At 55.6% G+C, this 18044-nt stretch overlaps 1 protein-coding gene across 2 annotated transcripts in view; it reads left to right on the forward strand.

Annotated features, from left to right (window-relative positions):
• The window catches only part of ACSF3 (acyl-CoA synthetase family member 3), a 51050-nt gene extending 33088 nt beyond the window's left edge, over positions 1–17962 (forward strand). For both annotated transcript variants that reach the window (XM_082290340.1, XM_082290341.1), the window contains 3 exons: positions 15175–15309; positions 15817–15928; positions 17399–17962. In XM_082290340.1, coding sequence (XP_082146466.1) covers positions 15175–15309; positions 15817–15928; positions 17399–17516 — 365 coding nt within the window. In that variant the 3' untranslated portion in view covers positions 17517–17962. The remainder of the gene's footprint in view (positions 1–15174; positions 15310–15816; positions 15929–17398) is intronic.
• The last annotated feature ends 82 nt before the right edge of the window (positions 17963–18044 follow it).

Consider the following 18044-nt stretch of genomic DNA (forward strand, 5'->3'; position numbering starts at 1 on the left):
ATAATGAGGGACTACAATCAGCTCACAGCTGCCGGCTCCTACTGGGAGAGAATGATATTAAATAGAAATCAGTATAAATTAAACTTAACCCTTTCGCCAACCGAGCAAAGCTCAGGGCTGGAAACAAGGGAGGGGAGCAGAGACAGGAGTGGGATGTTCAGGGTGGGTCAAGGGGTGCTTGGACAACCCCCCCAGCAGCCAGGTGACCTCCCTGATGTCCCCCTTCCCTCGGGCAGGAGGCTTGAACTGCCTTCCCCATCCCTACCCCCACTCTGCCTTCCTTACCTTGCTTTCCTCTCCTGCCTCCTGCTCCCTCTCTCGTATCAGGTCGATGGGGCTGGGTTTTTCCCAAGCCTCATTTATCCGGCAGTGCCGGGAGCGATCCCGTGGCCCCATCCTCACCTTGCCTGCCCCAGCCTCATCAGCAGCCTCTGGAGATCACTCAGAGGTGGCAAATGTCCTGTGGTGGTAAAAAACCCTTGAGGGAACGAAAGGGGTTGTGTCCTGTCACAGGGATTGGATCTGGATGGTGAATTATCTCCATTAAGCACAAATTGGTTACTCTGGAGCCAAAACCATCTTGGCAGGATCCAACAGAGGTGAATCCTGGCCACTGCCAGCCTGTAATTCCCTGTATCTGCCACTTCCAGGTCATCCAGGTGAGTGTTTTAAAGGTGAGGCTGAATGCCAGCACATGGTGTTCCCAAAACCCCGGCGATGGCATTCCCGACTCCGTGCCAGCGTTCCGCTCACTGCCAACCCCAGTGGGTGTCCCCACCAGTGACCTGCAGGCTACAGGTGGTGGCCAAGTCCCTCAGGGCTGGGGTTTCACAGAATTATGGAATGATTTGCGTGGGAAGGGACCTTAAAGCTCATCCTGCCCCGCCCCTGCCGTGGGCAGGGACACCTTCCATAGGAGCAGGTTGCTCAAAGCCCTGTCCAAAAAAATCAGAAAAAAAACCCAGTGACTTTGATGAATTCAACATTGTGGCTCTTCTGAGAAGCCTCTGAGCTCCTGGTAGTGCAGAGGGGATGTGCTGTTGCTCCCATCCCCTTTATTCCCTGGGATTTGCGCTGCTGTCTGCCGATCCCTCCATCTCTCATTTCCATCCCAGTGAATTTGATTATTTTTATTGTATTAACGCTGTTGACAGAGCTGCTTAGATCAAAGTCCCCTCCAGCCATTTCCAGGGAGACTGCTGGGTTTCCACCTGCTGTCATACATCCAAGTGGCACCAAGCCCTCAGAGACCAAGCCGAGCCCAGAGGAAAAATGCCTGTGGGCATCTGGCTCCTGTCCCTGCTGAGCCTTCCCAGCTGTGCCAGGCCCTGCCAGGTGAGAGGCAGCCTCCAAACACTCACTCGTGCTGCTGAGAGGGAAGGAGAGGAGAAAATAAAAAAGGAAGAAGTTTTTTAGGATGAGGCCCTGGCACAGGGTGCCCAGGGAAGCTGTGGCTGCCCCATTCCTGGAAGTGTCCAAGGCCAGGTTGGATAGGTTTTGGAGCCAAAACTCCTTCACTGTGACAGTGGAAGGTGTCTCTGCCCATGGCAGGGGGTGGTACTGGGTGGTCTTTAAGGTCCCTCAGAACCCAAACCATTCTGTGATCCTATGAGCAAAATCAAACCTTGGGAACTGGAGGAGAGCAGCAGAGAAACAGCAGCTTCCCTGGTCATCCATCCGTCCGTCCATCCACCCATCCATCCCTCCATCCATCCGTCCCTCCATCCATCCCAGCCTTGCCCTGCCCACGTGGGTCAGGCTCTGGCACTGTCCCTGTGTTATCCCTGCCCAGGAGGCAGCAAGTGCCTTTGGCAGCCTGAGGAGGCTTTGGGAGCGTGGTGGGTGCCCACCATGGTGCCCAGGCGCTTCCCCTCTCCCCACGTTTCCCTGCCTGCACAGGGATTGCTCCAGAGGAATGTGCCCATCCAGCCGTGCTCCCTGAGGGAAGGCCAGCTTCCATTCACATTTGCCCATACATCCAGAAAATTAGAATCTGGTGTATTCAGGGAGATTTATTTTCAATTACAGGTTAAGGCTGAGACATGAAATAGCACCGGGTTTGAAAGTAGTGCATAAATCCTGCAACAAATCCATGTATCTCTGCTCCGTATAATAAGATTTTATTGATTGCTATATTGTATCTGTCAGAATAAAACTCTCTTAATGCATGCATCAGGATGGAGAAGATAGAGAGCTTGTTGGGAGTAGAATCTGATTCGAGAATCAATGCACTTTGATTAATATGTCGTTAAGAAAGTAAGAGTTATTTAACTTGTTTGGTGCACATTTCGGAATGATGACTCATCTTTTAAATTTCTTTCTTTGAGCTGCAGTTAAGAAACCCCCACAACCTTGGAGCTGTTTTTCACATTGTTAAATCTTGGTTTGTCAGTGAATTTTTGCTGGACCCTTTTGCACAGGTCACAGACACTCCTGAACCCCATTAATAATAAATCCTATGGCCCAAAACACTTCCCCCTATCCTGTTGCTAAGGCTTTAGAGGGAGAACAGGGTGGAGCTGGTGTCTCTTTGTTCCTTCTGGATGTTCTGCAATGAAAGAGGGAACTCCAGGGAAAATAAAACAAGACAAAACAAACCAACAACAACAAAAAGAAGTTGTTTTTCCACTGTGGTTACAAATCCAAGCACCAAGGACAAGCCCTGGCTTAGCTGGGAGCATCTCACTCAGCACTGGATTCCCAGCTTGCTCCAAAAATGGAAGATGCTTTTGCTGCAGCCATGAATCCCAGTCAAGGGAAGGATCCCAGTGACTCTTGACTGATTTCAGCGACCTCCTGCTGTCTCTCTATCATTTTCAGACTCAGCTCTCCAGTCCACAACTGACAGCAGCTGCAGATCCTTGCCATTCCCAGCCCCGGCTCTTGGAGATTCCATAGAATCATGGAATAGTTTGGGTGGGAAAGGACCTTTCAAGGCAATCAAGTCCAACCCCCATCATGACTGGAGCCCCAGGAGCGGCTGAGGGAGCTGGAAAAGGAGGCTCAGGGGGAACCTTCTGGCTCTGCACAACTCCCTGACAGGAGGGGGCAGCTGGGGGGGGGGAAACAAGGGACAGGATGAGAGGAAATGGCCTTAGAGAAGGTTTAGGTTGGATATGGGGGGAAATTTCTTCATGGAAAGGGCACTGGTGGAGTCCCCATCCCTGGAAGTGTTCAGAACACCTGGATGTGACACCTGGGGACATGGTCAGTGGTGACCATGGTGGTGGTGCTGGGCTGATGGTTGGACTTGATCTTAAAGATCATTTCCAGCTAATTCCATGATTCTCTGATTTCCACCCCTTCTGATGGGAAAGGCAAAGCTTCCTGCAGTTTTCCAGCAGAGAGGAATGTGGTGTTTGTAGGAAGGGCCCTGGGCAGGTCATCCTTGGCCAGGCACAGCCCATCCCTCCTCTGGGGCTGCTCCCTAAGGAGAAGGAGCAGGATGCACCCCCATCCCTCTGGCACAGGCTTTTCCCGGCGCTTGGCTGTCCCCAGGGAGCAGCAGGTGTTTCCCTGCCAGGGGAATTGCTCACATCCGTGGGTGGAGCACAGACACCTGAAGGAGAAAATACTTGAGGCTGATCAAGGCAGATTATAAATAGAAATGCATCTAATTAGCATCTTAATCTGCAGGTTTTCTGTTTGTTTGCAGTGGCTTTCCTACTCACAAATCCAGCTAATGCAAATTCTATTTTTAAAGAAATGATTCCTTAATTGTAATGCGTTGAAATTAAGCGAGTTACCGGTGTGATCCCACCGGATGGAGTGTGGGCTCCTGCCTGCAGGAGCTTCTTTTGGAGCCTGGCAGGGATCAGCTCACGGTGGGGCAGGATGGCAGCGCTCACCTGCTGCCTTTGGAAGCAGCTTAGAGCTGGGGGCCACCTTCCCACAACTGACATGGAAGGACACCCCCAAAAATGCCAGCTGGACCCAAACACAGCTCCGTGTGCTGCTGTAGGAAGGAGATCCCACCAGATATCCATGGGGCAGGAGCAGAAGCCACACCAGGCATGTGCTGGACTCCCCGTTCCACCCAGCCCCAATTTAAGAGGTGTTTCTAAAATTAAAAACATAAAGATGAAATATTTTCCGGTATATCAGCCTTTATCACCCCCAAATGTTCCTTACACACACCCTTCCAACACCTTGGAGAGAGAATTCCCTTTTTCTGCTTCCTGCCTGAGTATTTATTCCTTCTCCTTGAGGATTCAGTATTTCCAGGTTTGCCTGACAGCTGGAAGCCCTGGGGTCACCAGGACATGGGAGGGGTGGGACGAGATGAGCTTTAAGGTCCCTTCCAACCCAAAGCACTCTGTGATTCCCTATGATTCTGTTTCCTTGCCTGCTGGTGAAACTGATGTTTTCAGCAGTTCAGAGTGACTTGGGATTTTTGTAGCTGTAAATGAGAGCAGCTTTTGGCACAGAATTTGTTTACTCTCTAAAGCTCTGCTCTCGTCGTATCAAACATCTTGGATGCCAACCCTTTCCTTCTTTGAGAACCTCTGCTGCACTGAGGCTCGTTTCCAAAGGCGTGGAGCAATTGCTCCCCAGCTGAGAGATGGTGGGAACAGCAGGCACCTGCAGCTCCAAAATCCAGGCTCTTCCCTCTTGTTCTGTGTCTGCTTTTGCCCCTCGAGCTGTGCTGCAGCAGAGCTGCTCTCACAGCCTGGAGGGGGAGCCTGGAAAGAACCCCTGACTGCTGGGAATCATTCTTCCCCATCCCATCTTACTCAATTCCATCCCATTTCAGGGATTTAGGAAGAAATCCTTCCCTGGGAGGGTGGGCAGGCCTTGGCACAGGGTGCCCAGAGCAGCTGTGGCTGCCCCTGGATCCCTGGCAGTGCCCAAGGCCAGGCCCCAGGTCAGTGCATGGAAAAGAAGAGGTGATTCTCCCTTTTGCTAAGGTTTGATCGTCCTTCAGTGGCTGCAGGGAGCAGAGGGATCTGCTCTAATATTTTTGTTATTGCCATTATTATTTTTTGTTACCACACTCTTCAAAGCTCCACCAGCCACATTCAGCTGTGCAGCCACACCTTGGAGCATTGACTTATTTATTACTCTTTGAGTTTTCTTTTTCATCTGGTTGTCTGCAGGGATTTCCATAAATACTTTAATGCTAATGTGAAAAAAATAAGCGTTTTTCATTTTTACTTACCCATTTTCTTTTCTGGCTGGTCCTCTGGGCAAACCCATCTGCAGTAATTCAGGCTGGAGGAGCAGGGGGGGGGGGTCCCTGCTCAGCCTGCTTGTGTCATATCAGTCACCCATGAGTTCCTGCTAATGAGGACTGAACCTCCAAACTCTTGGCTGCCTGATTTGCAGAAACCTTCAAGGTTTGCCTGGTTTATCCACTGTTTTCCACTGGAGCAGCGTGGCCCCCTTGGAGCGGGACGTGCAGCCTGGGGAGCGTTCATCTGCTCTTGTCCTGCGGCTGTGAGGGCTTGGAGAGGCTCCTGGTCATGCTGCGCTGAAGAAATGAGATAAAAATGAGGAGCAGCTCCTCTGCCAAGGGCAGGCAGGATCTGAGGTGCTGCCAGGCTTTGCCAAGGCTGAGTTTCCATTTGGTGCTGTGTTCTCCTGGCCACGTGCCGGCGCCCAGGGCTTGGCTGGCAGAGGCCGTGCGAGGGTGTCCAGCCCTGGCCAGGCCGAGGCTGGAGCAGCGACCATCTGCAGCAACCCCTGAGGCCCAGAACAATAGCACAGACATGGTGCTTGGTAGCCAAACCTGCTGCACACTGGGGTGTGCTGGGAAGTCTGGCTTGCAGGGGATGGGAGAGGGGATGGGATGGGGAAGGCATGCAGTGGATGGTGCTTTCCCCACCCCAGGGGGGATCCTGTGTGCAGACATGGTGGGACGCTGACACGAGAGGGTGATGCCTAAATGCTGTACTGACTTCTTCCCTGTGCTCAGAGAAGGAGAAAAGTCCTCTTGGGAGAAGGGAAAGGTCTGTGTGGTGGAATGAGCCCACTCACGGGGGCCAGGATGGGGTTGTGGAGGGGGAATTTGGATGGTGAAGGAAATAGGATGTGCAGACAAGCCAGGAGGGTCAGTGGGAATCACCCTGACTTCTCACCCTGACTGAGAGGTGCAGTAAATGTGAGGAGCCTTTGGAAAATACACGTGAGGGGAAGGAATCCCTGATGGACCAGCTGAGACAAGGGGTAGCTGCACTCCTGGGCTGCTCAGAGGCAGGTCCCCAAGTCCCTCTGTCCCCTGGCTGGAAGCAGGGTGGGCAGAGCTCAGCTCAGGCTTACAGGGTTCAGTCAGGTTTGTCTTACCTGCTCCCTTCACCTCCCAGGTGCCTGAGCTGCTGCCAGCACTCCTGGCACCGCTCCATGTTCCGCTCCGCCGGCGCAGCCACACAGCGTGGGGAGGAGAGCCTTATTAGCACAGCTCTTTGTGAGATGCCCTTGAGTGATTTATTTTTTTCCAGGTGTAAATGCCAGGGGAGGCTGTTCCAGTGCTTCCCATTCTTTCATCTCGGCAGGGTTTTGCCCTTTCTCCCAGCGTGGCTCTGACAGCAGGCTCAGCACTGCTGCCTGTGGAATACAAAGTTCCCTGTTAGAGAGCATGACAGGAATTCATTCCAGGCTGGGCCTTTCTTTTTTTTTTATTTTTGATTTTCTCTTTTCCTCATGCTGGCTGCTCCAGGAACCTCTGGAGAAGTTTTGAGAGTGGGGAGTCCATTGTTTAACCCCTTTCTCCTGGGAACAAGCAGCTTGCAGATGACCCAATGCCTCTCACAGATCAATCATGGAATATCCTGAGCTGCAAGGGATGCATTAAGATCATCAAAGTACAAATCCTAGCCTTGCCCAGACATCCCAATCCCAGCCTGTGCCTGAGAGCAGTGTACAAACACTCCTGGAGTCTTGGGGCCGTGCCCGTTCCCCAGGGAGCCTGGGCAGTGCCCAGCACCCGCTGGGGGAAGAACCTTTTCCTGATACCCAGCCTAACCCTCCCTGACACAGCTTCACGTGGATAGATAGAAAGCTGCAAAGCAGCTTTGAGCTGTGATACAATTCCCACCCCCTGCCCAAATCCAGGGCGAGGAACCAACACACTGAGGCATCTGCATCCCTGCATCCCTTGGCAGCAGCCACGAGGGCACTCAGAGGGTCTGTCCCCCCTCACTGCCTCTCAGCTGCTGGGAGCCAGGCAGGCACAGGGGGAGGGGAGGATGGTCCTGAGCTACAAATCTCCTTAGCAATTTTACTGTGTAAATAAATGGTGCTGCACACCCACCTGCTGCTGCTGCCACTCCTGGCGATGTTCGTGGCAAGGTGTGGGAACAAACAGCGATTCCCTTCCAGTGGGTTGGTTCCCTTTCTCAGGAGCCATTAAATTACCTCCAGATTTCACGTGGGTGGCCAAGTCCTGCTCTGCCCCAGTGGCCGGGGACTCACAAGGCATGACAGCCATTGATTGCTCTTGGATGTTGGTGTGGGAGAGGCGTGGGAGCAGCCAGTGTTCTCCTTGAGATACCGGTGTCCTCAGATGGTCCCTCTTGTGCCAGCAGGATCCTCCAGGCACAGCGGGAAGGGCTCTTCATTTCTAGGGGGGTGAAGCAGAGCCTGCTCTGAGCCTGGAGGAGGCTCTGGGATGGAGTTTCACAGAATCACAGAATGAGTTTGGTTGGGAGGACCTTAAAACTCATCCAGTGCAACTCCCTGCCATGGGTAGGGACACCTTCCACTGTCCCAGGCTGCTCCAAGTCCCAATGTCCAACCTGGCCTTGGGCACTGCCAGGGATCCAGGGGCAGCCACAGCTGCTCTGGGCACCCTGTGCCAGGGCCTCCCCACCCTCCCAGCCAAGAATTCCTTCCCAATATCCCTTCTAAGCCTACCCCATTTCAGTTTAAAGCCATTCCCTGTGTCCTGTCCCTCCATCCCTTGTCCCCAGTCCCTCTGCAGCTCTCCTGGAGCCACTTTAGGCCCTGGAATGGGCTCTGAGCTCTCTCTGGAGCCTTCTCTTCTCCAGGTGAGCACCCCCAGCTCTCCCAGCCTGGCTCTAGAGCAGAGGGGCTCCAGCTTTCAGAGCAGCTCCGTGGCCTCCCCCGGACTCTCTGCAGCAGCTCCACATCCCGATGTTGTGGACTCCAGCTGGAACCTGCCTGGAGAACAGCAGCTCCGTGCCAAGCTCACCTGCCTGTTCCCACCACAGGGACAGGTCTCGGGCTGCAGCTGCTGAGCCGCTCTCCTCCTGCCGCTGCCGGGCCCCGCCGCAGGGTTTTGGCAGCAGATGGGAATGCTGCTGCCAGCCGGGGCTGCCCGTGCCAGGATAGCAGCTGGACCCAGGAGCGCAGTGCCGGGCCTTCTCCCGGTGCCAGTGGCTCTGCTGGGCAGGGCTGGGACACCAGGAAAGGCTTTGTCCTGCACCCGGGGAGCGAGTGGGAGCCCTGGGAGTGCTGGGGAGAGGGTTTCCTCATGAATAATTGCTGTGGTATTAATATACATGTGAGGTTTTGAGGAGGTTTCAAACTCTCCCCCTCAGGAGCCTTTGATGCTTTATTAATGATCGCGGTGCTCTCCGAACCCTCCGTGCTCCACAGAGGGAGCCGGGCCTCGGAGCAGCCCTGGTATTTTTGGACAGTGTCCCCTGTGAGCCCAAGGAAGGCATTTGCTGGTCCAGGTGACCTGGTGAGGGCAGATGGACTCAAGTATCCCTAAGAGTCACTCCAAGGCTGTAACACACTCCAAAGGGAGCAGCAAGCTGGACTCTGGGAGCCTGGAAAGTCTCACCCTCATGGTCTGAGCAGGGTGGAAAAGGTGGGGAAATGCAGGAGTTGAAGATTTCAGATGGATTGGGATTAACAGGAACTGCTGAACCCTGGGCTGCTGGGAATGCAGCCTGCTTCCAGGGAATGTGCGTGCTGAAGGGCTGGGGTGGATGGGGATGACTGGGGAGAGGAGACCCAGTCTTTCCCAAGTCTAATTACTGTTAATTAGCTACAATTAGTGCTCGTGACCTCTGTTGGCAGCCAAGATGGCCGACAGCAGGGACACACATTCCTCACTTCCACACAATAAATCAAGCTAAAGTTGCTCAGTTATTTAGCCTATCATTTAGCATTTCATTAAATGGATCTGTGCACATACATCACCGCTGCTGAGGCGGCATCACTCCCCTTCAGGAGCAGGGATGCCTCCAATCAATCCCAGCAGTGCCCGAGAGGCTCTGGATCGCTGTGAGCTGCGCCTTCCCAAGCATCCCTCGGGTGCTGGTCACTCACCCAACGCCAGGATTCCACCAGAGAGTGGCTCACAGTGAGGCTGCTGTTGGTCCTGCAGGGAGATGTGGCTTGGAGAGATGAGGTCTCACTTGGGTGGATGAGGTGGAATTCCTGAGGTGGGGACAGTCAGGAAGGTCCCTGTTGGAGGCGGGATGTTGCTTCAGCTGGGCCCTGCTTTGCCACGGTGTCTTCTCCCATCTCTTCTCCTAGGGAACAAGCAACAGGACAGGAGTAAACAGCCTTCCCTAACAGCCTTAGATACTAGGGAAGCTTTCCCCGTGGAAAGGGCTGTCCAGCCCTGGCACAGCTGCCCAGGGCAGTGGTGGAGTTCCCATCCCTGCAGGGCTTTAAAAACCATGAGGATGTGGCACTTGGGGACATGGCTTAGTGCTGGGTTTGGCAGTGCTGGGGAACAGGTAGAATAGAGGGTCTTGAGGGTCTTTTCCAAGCTCAATAATTCCATGATTCTCCTAATGCCAGCAGCATTCCCATGACACACTTGGAGGACTCTGCCTCCTGCTGCTCCGGGGTGTGTGGTTGGGCTGCCCGGGAGCAGCCCCACTTGCTCGTGCGGCCCCATGCAATGCGTGCCCTCCCTCTCCCAGTGCTCCATAAATAAATCCCCCAGTCCAGCCTGGCACACTGTATCAATCTTGTTTAATAGACTGGAAAGCTCATTGCACGGCGCAGGTCGCGGGGAACGTCGAGGTGATGGATTGCGCCTTCCCAGAGTCGAGCGGCGCTGATATATAATGAAATATTTATGATTTATTCCAGCTAATAAACTGGAGTGAAGTGTGTGATGTATGTGAGCAGATGGGGGATCTGTGGATGCAGTTTTCGTGGCGTGGGGGGAGGGAAAGGTGGATGTCCATGACGAAGAAGCAGCGCTTGGCCGCTCGTGCCACAGCCCGGCGTGGTCAGCACTTGGCCACAGAGGGGACGGATTATCTAATTCCTATAAAAAGCCTTTAGCACTTGCCTCGTAATCATTTATCCACCCCACGTGGCTTTTCTGCAGCCTCTGGGAATGGGAACAAACCGTTTCTTTTAGCATTGGGCTTGGGAGCTGCACAGAGAGCTTGTGCCCAGAGGGATGGGAAGAGAGGCAGAGTGACCACAGGACTGTCACTGCTGTGCCACACTCAGCAGCTAACCAGCCCCACTGTCTGTGCTACCTGCAAAAAATCATTCCCGTGGATTTAGGAGAGTGGTGAGACACTGAACTGCCCTGGAAAGAGCAGGGAAACTTGGACACACGTGAGAAACGTGACGGGCACTTGGAGCTTGTGGCTGCAGGAGGATTCCTGGGAAGGAGCATTTCCATGGTCTGCTGCTGGAGCTGATCTGCAGGCAGGAATACTGTGCTGAAAGGAGGATGGATGAGGACCTTCCTGCCAGCTGTGGCCCCACAGCTGCCTCTGAGTGGTCAGGGGGACCATCACAAGCCCTGGCTGGGCCCCTGCGTGTCCCCATCCATCTGCGGGTGCTGGGGTCGGAGACTCGCTCCCACAAAATCCTCACCTGGCAAAGGAGGACTGAGCCCCCAGATTTTGACTCTGCTCTCCAAAGTGGTGAGGATCAGGATCAGGACTCAAGCTCTTCATCACCTGCTCGGGCTGTTGGACCAATCCTGCCTGGAAAATAAATCATAATCCTGATCACCGAGGTGTGTCTCTGCCAGAGGGTGAGCTCTGCCTCAGCCTGACAGACCAGCAGCATCAACAATGATTTCAGGGAAGTGGGAGGCAGGTAGGAGTTAATCCCAGGGTAGAGCAGAGATCCAGAACCTCCTGCCCACTGCTCCGTGGTGTGCAAGGCCACTCCTCATCCCACTGGGGCGGCTCCTCCACATCCCACCGAGGCCGATCGCGTCCCGCCGCTGTCCTGCCAGCTGTTCCTGTTTCTGCCTGATTAGCCTCTGGATCGCTGTGCTTGGAGATCCTCTGCTGAAAGGCACCAGAGAAGGGCAAACACTGATTGTTCCAACTGCCTCCCTGCAAGCTTCCCAGGGGTTTTCCAGCCGGTAGCTTGCTGGTCCCCCCACACGCCAGCAATTCCAGAGGAATGTAGGAGGGTGAGTGCACTGCTCCGGCTCTTGCCTCTGGAAATGAGGGATCATCATGGCAGGAGAACAGCTGACAGCAGGGAATTCCTCCTGGAGCTTGGGGAAAAAAAAGCATAAAGGCTCCCAAAAGAGCAAGGTGCACTGTGTGGTCTGAAGGAGCTCTGCTGGCTGTCCTTGGGTGGCATGTGGTGACTGTCCCCAGAGGAGCTCTGCAGGTCAGTGTCACCTGGAAAAGTGGCTGTGAGACAGTCCTGCTCTCTATCCCCACTCTGAGGAGCACTGGGCTGAGCTCTGCATGGAGCATTTGAAAGCCAAGAGTTTGCAAAAATCAGGAGTGATTCATTAACAGCAAAAAGATCTAATTAATATTTGAAAGTGCTCCAACCACATCCTGCTGCTGGCAGGGAAGAGCCCCCCAGCATCCCCGGCGCCGCTCCGGCCCCTGGAGCTCCTGATGAGAGCATTAACTGCCTCCAGAGCAGGAGGCTGAAATAATCAACAAAATCATTTGCCTTTCAAAGGTGAGATTTGCTGTTCCTTGGTATTTTCTGCTGTGCAGCACTTGGTCTGCTGGAGCTGTGGCAGGGGTGAGGGGACATCAGAGCCACGAAGAGCCAAATCCGCTGGGAATGACGCTGCTGGACCAGGCTCTGCTGGTGGCACTGGGCTGTGGGGCTTTGGTTTCAAACCTCGGAGCGCACATCCTCAGGTGTCCGCGCTGTCCTTCCTCCCATCCCCTGCGCTGGCACTGAGAGCCGCTTGGGAAACGCCTGCCCCGTCCCCTCTGGGAGCTCTGAACACAAAGGAATAGGTGTACAAATACCATGGGATGGGGCAGCAGCTGCCAGGAGCCAGCAATGCCGTGTGACAGTTTGCAGATCAGCGCAGCACCGCGTTGCTCCTGGCGCGGCTCCGCGTGCCAGATCGCGGCTCGCACGTCGCAGCCACACTGTCACTGCCACCAAGCTGGTGACACCTGTTACCAAACAGCCTCCCAGGCTTCTGAGGGACATCCATCCCCAGGAGCAGGGCTGCTGTGCCTGGGGTGGGCTCCTGCTGGGAGGCAGCTCCGGGGTATTGGCCTCTCCTCATCACCTGTGTGCAGGATTGAGATCTTGGACTTACAGAGCCCCATTGCGAGGCCACCACTATCCCTGTTTTTCCAGCAGATCCTAGGACATTCCCGACTCTGTATCTAGAGCAGGCTGAAGTCACCCGTTTCACCTAAAAAGTCATTTTTTATGCATACTTCAGCTATCTTGGAGCTCCCTGAAGCCACTCAGTGTTTCATTTCTCGAGCCAAAGTGTTTCCTAGGTCAATAGCTGGTTGTACCTTTGATGTGGGAACTGTGCCGTGTTTGCCAGGAACAAGCTGCCCCATGGGCGAGGGTGTTGACGCAGGTGAGGGTTTGATCCTCCAGCTCAGCTCAAGGAGCAAAGGAGCTCTTGTTCTCCACATCCTGGGAAGCAGCTGCAGCAGCCTGTTAGTCCCCACGAGGTCTCAGCACTTGGTGAAGGAGGTGCTCAAACTACAGCAGAGTCCCAAGGGCCCTTTTATGTTTGCAATGAGGATTTTGCAACTCGAAGAACCTCATGGCAGAACTCTCTGCAGTTTGAGGTGGGAAATGTTGCTCTCCATTGCACGTGTCTCCTTCTGCATCTCCCTGGAAGGGTGGGGAGGGATGGGAACAGGCTGTCCAGAGAAGCTGTGGCTGCCCCTGGATCCCTGGAAGTGTCCAATGCCAGGCTGGATGAGGCTTGGAGCACTCTGGGCTAGTGGAAGGTGTCCCTGCCCATGTCAGGGGCTAAAACAAGATGGGTTTTAAGGTCCTTCCAGCCCAAACCTGTCCCTAATTCTATGCTTTTAACTGGATAAATCTATCTAGAACCGCCTGTAACTCCAGCAAAGGGCAGCCCCCGCCAGCGCAGAGCCTGCTCAATATGCAGCTCAGCAGAGCCTTTAACATTTCGCAGAACAGATGCCCACTGAGCATCTTGAAACAAATCCAAAGGTAGCAGTGACGGCTGCTGTCAGGGAAGCAATAATCCCATGGCCTCAGCAGCCGCAGCGCCGGCGTCAGCCACGTGCCACGAGGTTCTGCTGCCACGGCTTTGTGTGGTGACAGGAGCCGGGTGGAGTGGCCCAGGCAGGCAGAGGAGGAGATGGGGACTGTCACCTCATCAGCCAAAATCCCCTTTCTGGTGCAGCTGGCCGAGGGCAGGGAATGCTGGTTGTGGTTCCAAGCTGCATCCTGCTGGATGGAGCAGCTGGGATGGATGGATGGATGGATGGAACACACCACCAGCAGCAGGGCTGCTCATGGGGGCTGGTGGGGCAAGGGACCTACCTGTGACACCCGGGAGGACAGGCACAGTCCTTGCTGGGGCTCTCGGGGCAGCACCACTTCGGAAGCGACACTCAGCACTGCTGGGGACAGTCGTTAAGCAAATTCAGCATCCTTTTAATCGGTCTGGGAATTCCTCACTGGCTCAGGAAGCAGGGAATGCTGGATGTGCCGCTGCACAGGCTGCCTGGTGTGCTGGGCTGGAAGCAGATGGTGCAGGGCAGAGGGTAACGGGGCTGTCCTCTGTGGATGGCATCCCCCAGAGCACTCCGGGCTGTCAGCACGGGAAGTGACAGCCAGGGCCTGGTGCTGGAGAGGAGACAGAAAGGAAGAGACGGGGGGAATTACAGAGCTGGTCCCAGGAGCTCCCAACAGTCACAGTAATAATGTGACACATCCCCTCACTGTGCTGCGCTGCCAATGGAATGAGGGATCCGTGTGGGAAGCAACGATGGCGTTTGTGGGGAGCACAGGGGTGGAAGGGGAGCGGAGAGGAGACCTGTCCAGGGATCATTCACCCCATCAGGGCAGAGGAAAAGCAAGTGGGGCTGTTTTCCTGTGCTTACATCCCGAAGAGCGACGTGGGAACTGTGTGCCACTGAACCAGGGCTGAATTCCCTCTCCTCTCCCCATCTTCTCTATGTGAATAAGCAGCTCCTGCTCCCCCAGTGCCACTGTTTAATTGATGTCCCCTGACCCATCGTGTCCAGGTGCAGAAGGCAGTTCATCACAGCAGCCACAACTTCCTTCCCCCTCCAAGCAGCCAAATACTCAGAGTGCCCCAGTTTCAAACTCGCCCACAAGTTCAGAATATTCCAGCCAGCCTTCAGCATCCACAGAGTGCCAAGGGGCAGGAAAATACAGGAACAATTAATCATTCCCTGGCTGAGCTGAGCTGCTCAGGATTTTGGCAGGTGCCAGCTGAGCAGGGACACAGCTCTTCTGGGGAGCAGCCTGGATTTCAGGACTGATTCTGATGTTTCCTTGCTCTGACACTGTGAATCTCTGGGCCCTTGCTTCACCATGTGCAAACTCCAGTGCCAGACGTGAGCTGGGAATGGGGTGTGGAAAACTGCATCACTGCTGGCACATCCTGGGGTACCTGGGCTGGGCTGATTGCAGGGTCACACCAGTTGGACCAAGCACCTTGCTCAGGACAGGCTCATTTTCCCAGTGTCATTCCCCACCATTTTTTTGTGGAATCACAGACTGGTTTCATCTGGAAGGACCTTAAAGCTCATCTCACTCCACCTTCCCCTATCCCAGGTTGCTTCAAGCCCCAATGTCCAACCTGGCCTTGGGCACTTCCAGGAATGAGGCAGCCATGGTTTCTCTGGGCACCCTGTGCCAGGGCCTCCCCACCCTCACAGGGAAGAATTCCTTCCCGATATCCCCTCTCTCCCTGCCCTTTGGCAGTGGGAAGCCGTTCCCCCTTGCAGCATCACCAGAGAGCCACATCCACATCCCAGGAAAGGCAGAAGGGGATCAAGGGAACAGCCTCTGATGGAGCTGTTTGTTTTCCAGGAGACACAGCAGTGTACAAGGATGGAGTGTACTGGATCAAGGGCCGCACCTCCGTGGACATCATCAAAAATGGGGGGTTTAAAATCAGCGCGCTGGAGGTGGAGCGGCACCTCCTCGCACACCCCCACATCACAGGTCTGTGCTCTCCTGCTCCCTGGCTGTGCCCAGAGGGGACAGAGCGTGGGGACATGGCTCTGGGGACAGCTCTGGCTCAGCAGGTGCACAAAGCCCCCAAGGGCTCATGCCTGGAGCTCCCTCCCACAAGGAGATGTTTAAGTCCTGCAGTTCCTGCTCTCCCAGGGCCGGAGCTGAGTCAGCAGCAGCTCCTGTCGGATTTTGGAAATGAGACTGTAATTAAATCTGCCCTGCCCTTGTGCATGACCCTGTGCAAGGGGTCAGGAGCAGTGCCCCCAGCTCCCCTCTACACCATCTTCCTCCCCACTGACTCCAGATTCTCAAACCACGGAGCTTCCTGCCTTTTCCATGGTAAAAAGCTCTGTTCTCATGTCAGCCCAGAAGCCCACGGTGCTTTCCCATGCTGACATCCTGTGGCATTTTCCTCCCCACACCTGAACCCCTCTTCTGCCCCCTGGGCCCCAGAAGCTGCTCAGGTTCCCGAGTCCATCCCTGTTTCCCCTGCAGACGTGGCGGTGATCGGGCCCCCGGACGTGGTGTGGGGGCAGCGCGTCAGCGCCGTGGTGAAGCTGCGCAAGGGCGAGATGCTCTCCGTGAGGGACCTGAAGGACTGGGCCAGGTAAAACCCCACGGGAGGTGAATGAGGGGCACAGGGGGAGCAGGCTCAAAGCCAGCAGTGTCCTCAGCAGGGACATGCCATAGGATCGCAGAGCCATGGAATTGTTTAGGTGGGAAGGGATCTTAAGGCTCATCCAGTGCCACCCCTGCCATGGGCAGACAGCTTCCACTGTCCCAGGCTGCTCCAAGCCCTGTCCAGCCTGACCTTGGACATTGCTAGGGATCCAGGGACAGCCACATCTTCTCTGGGCACCCTGTGCCAGGATCTCACCACCGTCACAGGGAGGAATTCCTTCCCAATATCCCAGTCTGGCAGTCTGAAGCCATTCCCCCTTGTCCGAGCACTCCAAGCCCTATAAAAAAGTCTCTCATAAGAAGTCTCCTCTTTTCCCATCTGAGCAAGCCCAACTCTCTCAGCTTTTCCTCACAGGAAAGATGCTCACTATGCTTTAGGTGGCTGCTCATCCCTGAATCTCCTGCCAGGGACACCGGTGACCCAGCCAGGAGATCCCTTCATCCCCCACCTGTGGCCTTGAGGATCCCCCGGGCTGTTCTGGGGGTACCCTGGTGCCAGGCAGGGGGCTTTGCTCAGGCCCCCTGTACCCCCCTACCTGCCCCCTCGCGGAGTGCTCCCCGCACGTCTCTTCCCATCGCTGTCCCCAGCTCTGTGACAGGGACGTCGCTCTCGTGCCCTTGAAAGCGAAGCCCCGGAGGGTCCGGCTGTGCTCCCTGCCCAGCGCTGGCTCCGGCCCCCGCCCGCCTCCCCCTCTCGCCCTGTCGCTCCCCTTTATTTGTTATGTCACTTACGTTCGCTTGGCCCCTGTTCTCGCACTCCCTGGCAGGAGACACATGTCCCTCTTCAGAGTGATTCATTTTGCGGCTTTCGCCTGCGATGGTGCTTCCCGGCGACAGGCGCCATCCCGAGTTAGCGGCTCCATATGGCCGGGTGCTGGTGGTGGCGGGGGGAGGAGGCCGGCCGGGGCTTGGAGGGCTCGGCAGACTTGGCATCTCGCATCAGAGTCGGTGCCAGGGCGCTGCCAGAGCCGGGCCCGGCCCCAGCTTGCTGACACACGGGCAGCAGAAGGCAGGAGAGCCCCCCCTCCGCGCTCCGCAGAGGGCACGGATGATGCTCGGGGCTGTGATCGCTGCCAGGTCACCGACACGCTCCGGGGAGGTGGCTCACCTGCGGTCCCCTCCGGGACTGGCAGCGGGAGCACGGGGTTCTGCATTCCTCACACCGCTGCATGCCCTCGGGGAGGGTCACTGACCCCGCTGAGGAGCCCCCAGCGATGAGCTGCTCCCTGCAGGGACAGGCTGGGAGCAGGCATCCCACCGCACAGCTCCAGAGGGGCTGGGAGCCCGGGGCTGAGCTTAAATGGGCTCCTGGGTGGGGCTGGTCGGGGCTGTGGGTGCTCCCGGGAAGGCTCAGCCCGTCCTGCCCAGCTGTAACTGCTGCACTTTGGTGTTGCAGGGACACCATGGCTCCCTACACCATCCCCACGGAGCTGATCGTGGTGGAGGAGATCCCGCGCAACCAGATGGGCAAAGTCAACAAGAAGGAGCTTCTGAAGCGCTTCTACCCAGCCTAGTGCTCACCCGGGGGGGCTTGGCCCTGATCCACAGCCGTTCTGCCCCTGAGGAAGGGCCACAGGGATCATCCCTGGCAGGTCTGGGCTCGCTGCAGCCTGGTCCATGATTATTGTCCGATAAAAGTAGGATTTTTCCTGCCTAGCTGAGCCAGAGCTGCAGAGTTAGGGTTTCCTTGTGTTGGGAGCCACTTGTAGGAGTCACAGAATCCCAGAGTGGTTTGGGTTGGAAATGACCTTAAAGCTCATCCAGTGCCACCCCCTGCCATGGGCAGGGACACCTTCCACTGTCCCAGGCTGCTCCAAGCCCCGTCCAGCCTGGCCTTGGGCACTTCCAGGGATCCAGGGGCAGCCACAGCTGCTCTGGGCACCCTGTGCCAAGGCCTCCCCACCCTCCCAGGGAATGATTTCCCAGCAGAAATAAAGAATAAATCAAAATCACACATAAATACTGACTGTGTTATCCAGTGCATCCTCCACATACAGGTTATCCCAGCACACTATTGGTAAATCCCGCCTTTATACATGGAA

The sequence above is a fragment of the Coloeus monedula genome, assembly GCF_965178545.1.
Source record: "Coloeus monedula genome assembly, chromosome: 13".
Lineage (NCBI taxonomy): Eukaryota > Metazoa > Chordata > Aves > Passeriformes > Corvidae > Coloeus > Coloeus monedula.